Source organism: Lacerta agilis, chromosome 11 (assembly GCF_009819535.1).
Source record: "Lacerta agilis isolate rLacAgi1 chromosome 11, rLacAgi1.pri, whole genome shotgun sequence".
Lineage (NCBI taxonomy): Eukaryota > Metazoa > Chordata > Lepidosauria > Squamata > Lacertidae > Lacerta > Lacerta agilis.
The window spans coordinates 1339136-1348674 of record NC_046322.1 but is presented as its reverse complement, the minus strand read 5'-3'; the positions used below and the strand labels follow the sequence as shown (position 1 = coordinate 1348674).

General features: G+C 47.1%; 1 protein-coding gene across 1 annotated transcript; it reads right to left on the bottom strand.

The window, feature by feature from the left end:
- Window positions 1-1319: 1319 nt before the first annotated feature.
- Window positions 1320-9159, bottom strand: LOC117055256 (C-C motif chemokine 19-like). The gene is given in 5 exon segments (XM_033164708.1): window positions 1320-1382; window positions 2981-3054; window positions 3057-3076; window positions 7216-7339; window positions 9153-9159. Coding segments are annotated over 5 exon segments (288 nt in total).
- Between the last annotated feature and the right edge of the window lie 380 nt (window positions 9160-9539).

The following is a 9539-nucleotide window of genomic DNA, read 5'->3' as shown; positions in this document are numbered from 1 at the left end:
AGCAGGTGTGCAGGTTCTCTTGGCAGAAGAGACCATTTGTGCCAGAGTGATCCTTGAAGATCCGTTTCAGGTGTCAGTGCTATCAAGCGCCAAGCAACCCATGTGCTGGCATGCACCAGCTGTAAGGCATTAAACACTGAAATCCCAATATCATTGGATACCAAAATGTCAACTAGCTAGAAAACATTCAGCAAGTATTCTAGGAATCAGAAAACCTCTGGAGAAGATGAAAAACAAAATTCACAAAGGAGAAGTTCAAGGAGCGTTTGAGAAGCAAATTCACCCCAGATCTGCCTTAAAGTTCCTGTCTTGTGGTTCTGAATGTTGCATCTGCCTACCATCTGCTGTGTGTTTCTAATCTATGTGTTTCCACTATCTTGACTAGCCACCCCGTTGCATCATTGTGAGTAATCCTTTCTTTCTTTTGCCAAATCACACCACCAAGATCCACAGGGTTCCTCGCAGATAGTGATTTTCTTAGCCTTGAATAACAGGCTATTTGTTTGGGCCGATAAAACAGAAAAAGTTACCTTTTGGGCACCCAGATTGCATGCATGATTGTTAGCCTGGACCTAATTTCCATTAAGCAATATTTCTAACATGCACAGAGGCAATTCCAGGCCACGTTTTTTAAAAAAAGCCAAGGGTTCTGGCACACCTAAAACACCCAATGATGATTCTACAATGCCCACGTTGCTAAGCTAGCCAGTGTCAGGGGATGATGGGAGTTGTAGTCCAGCAACATCTGCAGGGCCACAGCTGCCCCAAACCAGCTTTATACCACTGTTCTGCATTCTCCTCCTCTTCTTTGCCCAGTCACCTTCATCTCTTGCAGCCTCATAATCCTTGACTGAGCACAGTTTGCTTGTTCCTTAGCCCACCAAATGCACCATCAGCAGCACAATTTCAAGATTTCAGAATAACGAGGAAACAGCCCAAACAAAAACTAGCAACGCTGAAGGCGACTCCTCTGTTCCCTGAAGAGCAGCAAATGTGGCTAGGAAGAAGGCAAAGCAGCCTCTAAGGCGGCTCAAGAAAAAATGGACCATCTATTAAGACAGTGGGAAGTTTTGAACCTCAGGAAACTGAGATTTGTGTATAGCAAACAGCTGGGAGCTTTTGCAACTGGTGGGGTCTGAATCAACTAACTCGAGACGGATATTCGCAAATGCAAGAATGCAGCGGAAAGGCTTTACAATAGTCTAGAGGCAAAGACCCCCCCCCATTTCCAAGGGGGCAAACTGCTCGAACACAGGAGCACAAAGAAGGACCTTGCTGGATTAGATGAGTGGTCCATCTTGGGGAAATGCAGGCATTGCTCAAGGTTCCTCCTCTAGGATGCAAGGGGTCAGCCGGCCGTCTAGAAGGAACGCCAGGATGACCTCTGGGAGAAGAGGGAAAGCAGCATTAATGGATCGGCCACCCCACCCTGCCGAACTCAGCTGCCACCAAAGCACCATTTCTTCAGGTGGTAGTCCCCCCACCCAGCCAGAAGGGCTCAGCGGGTCAGTTTGTCACAAGGCCCACCATTGTATACTGACAACCAGGGAAGTCAAAACTGCTACAAGCAGCAAAATTGGCCCTATTATGGGTGCCACCTAACCCCCATTCCTCAACTGTACCGACTCAATCTTTCAGTGTGGCAGCAGCACCTACGTTTTGGAATTCCCTGTCCACTTGATCTCAAGCAGGCACCTTCACAGGGCTCCTTTTGGCACCTGCTAAAGGCATTTTCATTTTGAAAGGCCTACCCAGATGTTTGGCACGTTGATGCAAGTCTTGGGGGACCAGACAGAGGGCCTTCTCGGTAGTGGCACCCGCCCTGTGTAATGCCCTCCCACCAGATGTCAAAGAGAACAACAACTATCATACTTTTAAAAGACATCTGAAGGCAGCCCTGTTTAGGGAAGCTTTTTATGTCTGATGAATTATTGTATTTTAATATTGTGTTGTGTGTTGGAAGCCGCCCAGAGTGGCTGGGGAGGCCCAGCCAGATGGGCAGGGTATAAATAAATTATTATTATTATTATTATTATTATTATTATTATCCACACATCTTCTTTTTCCTGTTGCTCTATCTGGGAAAACAGCTCTATGGTGTTCAGTCAGAACAAACAGCCATTTCAGTTTTCTCCGGATTGATATTTCTCCGATTTAGCACCAAAGAATACATTTTCCCTGGGAAAGGGGTGGGGCCAGGGCGAAGCCACTCGGAGCTGGGCTTTTTTGGCACAAGACAAGAAGAAGTGTGAAGGAGCCCTTAATCTGTTTTCAGTCTATTGTCATTTTACATTTTTGAACGTCCTAAATTATTGCTCTTAACTGTTCTTAGTGGTGATTTTATTGGTTTATCTTTTTTGTAAACTGCTTTGAGGTGTTCTTTTTACAATCAAGCAGTGTATACATTTTATGAAATAAAAACAAACAAACATGACTTTTCCAGACCCAGATTCTTGGCTTTGCTGGGACTAATTTGCCCCCCCCCTTTCCACCCCACATTCATTGATGTCACACAGAAGATGAAGCAAGCTTGTTTTCTGCTGCTCCAGAGGAGGGGATCTGAACCAAAGGATTCAAAATGACCAGAAAGGAGCTTCTGACTAAACCTCAGGAAGAACTTTCTGATGAGAAGAGCCAGTTGACAGTGGAACGGACCCTCAAAAGGTGGTGTACTCTCCTTCCTTGGGGGATTTAAAGTAGAGGTTGAGTGGCCAACTGACTTGGAAGAGTTGGTTGAGATTCCTGCATTGCCAGGGGTTGGACTAGATGACCCCTGGGGTCCCTTCCAACTCTACAACTCTGTGATTCTATGGCCCTGGGGTCCCCTTGCAACTCCATGCCTCTATGACCTTGGAAGTTGGTGGCTTGTGAGAGAGGCTGCCATTTGAATCCATTGGTTCGGGTCCTACTTGAGACCTCAAATAGATCTCACAGCAGTCATGCCGGGGCAAGAAAAGGGTGACTGAAAAAGACAGCTCACCCTGTTATGGTTTCGGCGGTTCAACGTCTCTTTCAGATGCTTCACCCACGGGGCATGGGGAGGGGCGCAGAGGTTCTCCCTCTGATGGTGATGAAACTGGAAACACAAAGAGCAGGAAAAATCATGAGCAGATGACCAGGATGCCATCTTAGTTATCCCTCCTGTTAACCCCCCCCCCCCCGAAATATCTGCATTGCATGGTCTAAAGCATGCATAGTAATTATTATTATTTTCTGTTTTGCATTTTAGAATATCCATTTAAACAACCTCAAAATATCAATACTTCCTTTCTTCTCTTTCCATGGTTTATTCTGCATACCACAAATCCCTGCGTATTTTACACCCATTATTACATCCATCAAACCTTATTTACACTGTTGAATTTATCTTAATGCTGCCGACGTTTTCAAGTGTACACCATTTCCCCCCACATATTCGGTAAACATTTCCCAATCTTCTTTAAACAAACGTTCTTCTTGTTCTCTTATTCTATAAGTTAGGTCCGCAAGCTGCGCATATTCCGTCAGTTTAAGTCACCCTTCCTCTTTAGTTGGGACCTCACTTGTTTTCCATGGAGGTTGTGGCCCCTGAAGGGGCAGTGGGATTACTTTGGGGTTGCTAAGAGGCAAGAGGGTGGCAGTGGATCACTGGATCAAGTTCACCCATTTCGTTGAATTAATTAAACCAAGTAGCTTTCATTGGATTTTGAATAGATGTGCAATTAATTGTTACCTTTTCAAATATTATTGCATTATTCTCTTCCTTAGTGGGTCATGCAAACCACTATTCTGAAAGATGCTTTTCTATGGGGTTGGGTAGGGGGCACTGGGGATAGATTTATGGAACCAAGGTTTTGGAATTTGAGAGGGTGGGGGTGGGTTGAAAAATGAATGTTTCTATGGATATTCTCTTGGTGTTATGGTGTAGACATACGGTCTGGCAATGGATAACGGTTAACGAATAGAATTTAATTTTGGGGAGTGTAGGAAGGAAGGGGGGAGAAGAGTTAAAATGAAATTAATTAAATTAGGTTGTTTGTATTGAAATTTTGAATTAGGCAATGGAGGTTCAGAAATATTGTGAATGCAGAGGATATGTTAAATTCATAAACAAAATATGTAAGATGAAAATTATTTGGCAAAAGAGTTTAAAAAGGAAAATGTCAGAAGAAAAAAGTAATATGGGGATTAATTGGCAATAACTGTGAATTAGGGTTAACCTGGAAATCAACGGGGGGAGGGGGATCGGGGAACTCTGTAAAGATGTTATGTGCAAAGTGAGTGGTTAATTTGGGAAAGAATTGTTGGCTGCCCCAGTGGGAGGGGGGTTTGTTTTGTTTGCTCCCCTTGGTGAGAGAAAGGGGAGTATGGAAAATGTAATCATGTATTGTAATTTGGTTTTAATTGGAAAATCTTAATAAATATTATTAAAAAAAAGATTTAGGGAACCAAGCAGGTAGGGCCTCCAAAAAGTTTGGGCGCCAGAGATCCATAGTCAGTGGTTGCCACGTTGCTCCCCCCCCCAGGAGGCAGGGGGGGCCAAATGACCTCTTTCATGCGGAGCCCTGTATCGGTGAGAATCCCTGATTAAGTTGCCTGGGGAAATGGTCCGTGCAACTCAACACTTGCCACTTCTTGAAAGCAACCGAAGTTGCCTTGATGGGATCTCGTTCCACCTCATTTCCACAGCCTGGCATCGTGCCAGGGAAGTGGCTGTGCCCTGGACATGCTAGCTGAAGTTTGTGCAATGTTCTCTCAGCCTCGCTTTTGGCCGCAAGCCACAGACCACAGAAGTTGTTTTATTTGCACGGAAATTGATCCCATTCTGTGCCCGGATAGTAGCAGGGGAAGACCGTGTGCACCTGAACTTTGCTCCCTTTGTTTGCAGCGGGAGGGCAAAGGAATGGAAATGCAACAGATATTTCCCTCTTGTGGGTTTAACAGAGCGTGGAACGGGTTGTAGTGATGTCAGGTTACAAGAAATGCAGGACTCCAAGGATTGCAGGCTCTGGGACTGCAAGGAGAGGTTTCTGGTTACATCCATTGTCCCAGACAACAGACACTTCTTAAGCTAGATGAAAACAGGCATGTATAACTCCTCTGAACTTTGAATTCTTCCTAAGACAACCCTCCACCCATCTCAAAGGAGGACTGTGAAGTCCTGATTTAATATAAGACTTACTAAACTTTGTAGGCCAAGAAGAAGAAGTCAACTCATAGTAACTGGAAACAACGTTTGTCATTACCAATTACTACAAAGTCAACACAACATTACTTCATTTAGGGGTGTTTTGTTTTTGTTTTAATCAGTTTCCACATAGGAAGCTCTTGCTCAACAGCACATGGTTGGCAACTAGATGGGACAGAGAAGGAGAATGTCTCCTGCCAAGGTCCCCCAAACTGATGCCCTCCAGCTGCTTTGTACTACAACTCCCATCTGTCCCAGCCAGCTAGGGCTGATGGGACTTGAAGTCCGCAGCTTCCGTAGAGCATCAGGTTGGTGGAAGTTTGACCTATCAGCTGCCGTTTGGGTCTGGCATGGCTGGTTAAGGGCAGAAGAAGAGGCTGTTGGACCAGGCCAAAGGCAGCCCATCTGGTCCAGCCTTCGGTTCCAACAGTGGCCAAGCAAGTGCCCCGAAGGGAAGCCAACCAGCAGGGTTTGAGCCCAAGAGCCCCCTCCCTCCTGCAGTTTCCAGAAGCTGGCCTTCAGAAGCTGTGCTGCTTCCATCTGTGGATGCAGAGCATAGCCGTCCTGCCTAGTGGTTGCAGCGTGCTGATAGGAGGAATTCCCATCAAGCCGGTAGCACATAAAGGAATGGGCGTGGGGGGAATCCTTTGTCCCTTTCCCCACGCCTGGCCTTGTGGGAATCATCTGAGCATATCAGGATCCCAACCACCCCCCTCATGGCGGTTAACTAAACCTCCATGCCAGGTGGGGTTCCTTCTCCCCAACCCTGCAGCACCTCCAACCTGACCCCCCCAAGCTGTGTCCTTCCTACAAGGGGAGGCTGAAGCTCCAGGCCGTTCCCACCACAGACACTTTGCCCTGGAGGAAGCCGCACATGGGCCTCTTGCACGCTTGACTGCTTGGCCAAAGGTGACTGGAGGCGTGTAAATTCAGCACCAAAGTCATTGGAGTGGAGGAGATGCAGAATGAAGATAAATGGGGGCCAGCAAAGTCTGCAAGAGGGCAGCCAGCCAGGTGGGAATGGTACATCCAGGACGAGAAGCATCTGCTGTCACCAAAGTTAGTAGGCAGCAAAGTTAATTCAGCCGTGGTGCATCGCCTCTTCTGGCCTGTCCCCACCAGCTGCAGTTCCAGCCCTTTCTTTTCCTTCTTAGCATGTTGGACCTCTATTTAAAAATACCCAAAGAATCATAGACTCAGCACCAAGGGTCATCTAGACTGACCCCCCTGCAATGCAGGAATCGGAGCTAAAGAACCTCTGACAGGAGGCCACCCAAGCTCTGGTTAAAAACTTCCCATGAAGAAGAGCACATCACCTTCTGAGGAAGTCTGCTCCACTGCTGAAGGCTCCTAGGGTTTAGTCAGAATCTCCTTTCATGTACCGGTAATTTGAACACACTTCGCTGGGTCCTACGCCCTAAAAAGGCTTGTGTTGCAGCCCCTGTTTTCTTCCTCTCTCTGATTTTCTAGAGTTCTATGAAAGGGCACAAGGGAGTCGAGTGGCACTGTGGTCTAAACCACTGAGCCTAGGGCTTGCCGAACAGAAGATCGGCAGTTCGAATCCCTGCAATGGGGTGAGCTCCTGTTGCTCGGTCCCTGCTCCTGCCCACCTAGCAGTTCGAAAGCACGTCAAATGCAAGTAGATAAATAGATATTGCTCTGGCGGGAAGGTAAACGGTGTTTCCGTGCAATGTTCTGGTTCACCAGAAGCGGCTTAGTCATGCTGGCCACACGACCCGGAAGCTGTACGCTGGCTCCCTCGACCAGTAAAGCGAGATGAGCGCCACAACCCCACAGTCATCTGCGACTGGACCTAATGGTCAGGGGTCCCTTTACCTTTACCTTGATGCAAGGGCACACAACGATCTATAATAATTTATTATTTGTACCCCGCCCATCTGGCTGGGTCCCCCCAGCCACTCTGGGCAGCCTCCAACAGATATTAAAATACATTTAAAATATCACAGGTTAAAAACTTCCCTAAACACACTACCCCCCCCTTTAAAAAGCCTACTCCTGGAATGCAAAGTAGGGGCCCCACAACGTACATCACAGCCCGGACTGGGCAGCCGTCTTGAACATACTGGTCCCGGTAATCTCGGACGACTCTGGCGGGAATGGGCATCGAGCTAGTTCTCACGCAGCAGTCCATGACCTGATAATCAGCGGAAACTGAGGAAAGGAAAGGAAAGGGAAAAAATGAACGTGTAAGGAAGGGGAAACGGAGGCTCACTTTGCAATCCGGGTTAGAGAAAGATTAGCGCCTTGCTCCAAGGCCACCTGTTGCCCCTTCTCTCCTGCCAGAGCTGGCAACTGGTCAAGTGGGCAATGGGAAAGGAGCAACAACATCTTCATCCATCAGGCCAGCTTCCTCCAGAGGGTAATGGCTGCCGGCATCTACCTGCATAGCCCAAATCTCCAGGGCCCTGTGACTACAAGGCTATAGTAGCAGAAGCAGAGGCCAGTCTTGTGGGACATGGCAGCAAATATAAGGCAGTAAACATGAAAAAGGGTTTGCAAACAGTCTGAAAAGGATCTTTCCAAGCTAGACATGTGGGCATTAAAATGGCAAATAGTATTAATTTTTATTTCAGAAAAGGTATACACCACTTGATTGTTTTTTTAAAAAGCCTCAAAGAGGTTTACAAAGAGAGCAAAACCATAAAGTTATCAGTTTAAAAAGCAACAACCACGAAAACAACTCTGCAAATCATTCAGAACATAAAATCAACAATAAACGAAATGCAGATTAAAGTGTATTTTACATTATAGATGTTTGGACAGACTTCTCTGAACAAAAATGTTTCAGCAGGTGCTGGAAAGGGCACAGTGCCTGATGTCACTTGGCAGGGAGTTCCAGAGTCTTAGAGATGCCACACTAAAAGATTGATTTCTTACAAATGAGGAAGGGGTCTTGGGTGACACCTGCAGCAGTGCCAGTTCCGCTGACTGAAGCGATCAAGTGGGGCAAGACGATCTTGCAGGCAAACTGGCTCTCAAGTTGCTAAGGGATTTAATACTAAGACCTTGAACTCGGCCCGGGATCAGATCAGAAACCAGTGCAGATCTCTGAGCTCAAGGCCTCCCTCCTGTCAGCATTCTGCATTGACGGCAGCTTCCAGAGCAAGTGCTAGTGAAGACCCACCGTTTGCCAAGCAGGAGGCTTAACTGCTTGGGGACGCAGACCAGGCCAAGGGACTTCCCCATCATTTACAGATAGCCAGAGAACATTGGCAGGGAAAAGCTTTAGTGCCAATCTCAAGGCCATGGAATTCAGGAAGGGAAAGAGGAAGAGGAACGGTTTCCCTGAATGTTGGACCCAGAAGCCCACAAGGGGAGAAGATGTTGTCTCTTACCCTGGGGTGCTCCAGATGCAGAGAGCCACCAAAGCAAGGATCCAGCAGCAGCCGTGTGCTGCCATGCCTGCCGGAATGCTGTGGGTGCCAAGGATGCTGCAGAGGGGGAAAACGACCCAGCCAGCCCTGGGTAGCTGATGCTCTAGCATGGAGCCAGCTCCCGCCTCTCCTATTTATTGAGATCCCTTGCTCTCGTTTTCACTTTCTTGGTGTGAGTAACAGAGGAAATCCCAGGGAACCAGAGACAGCGGTGAACAAGAAGAGGCTCGGGCAGGGCTTGTGGCCCGGGCACTGTGCCAGGAATGCCAGCATGCTGCGGCACCCGAGGGCTTGGTCTCTTTGCTCAAGGGACGTGGCTTGAGTCCTGGAGAATGTGAAGGGGTTCTTTGGGCAAAGGGAGGCAGAATCATAGAACTGTGGAGTTGTAAGGGACCCCCAAGTGTCACATAGTCTAACCCCCTGCATTGCAGGAACCATAGCCGAAGAATCCCTGGCAAATGGCCACCCAACCTCTGCTTAAATACCTCCAGTGCGGGAGAGCCCACCACCTCCCAAGGGAGTCCATTCCACTCTCAAACAGCTCTTACCATCTGGAAGTTCTTCCTGATATTTCGTCAGAATAGTCCTACCCTCCATATCAGGAGAAAACAAACTTGTTCCATCTTCCATGGGGCAGCCCTTTGACCTCTCCATCTCCTCTTTCCCAGGCTAAACATACCCAGCTGCTTCAACCGCTCCTCGTGTGGCTTGGCTTCCTTTCTTTTTTTTTTTATAAGAATTTATTGACCTTTTTCTTATAAAACATATACCCACACCCACACCTACAATTAAACAAATACAAAACAAATACACTGGTAAAACAAATACAAACAGTGTCAAGTTTTCTTGTTGCATCTTTTCTTTAAAAAGAAAATTTCTATTTCTATATCTTGACCGTTGACTTCCCCTGCCCTTTCTCCTTCGAGTTCATATCCTTAATCTATTTTATAACCATTTCTCCTGAAATTCAAATTCAA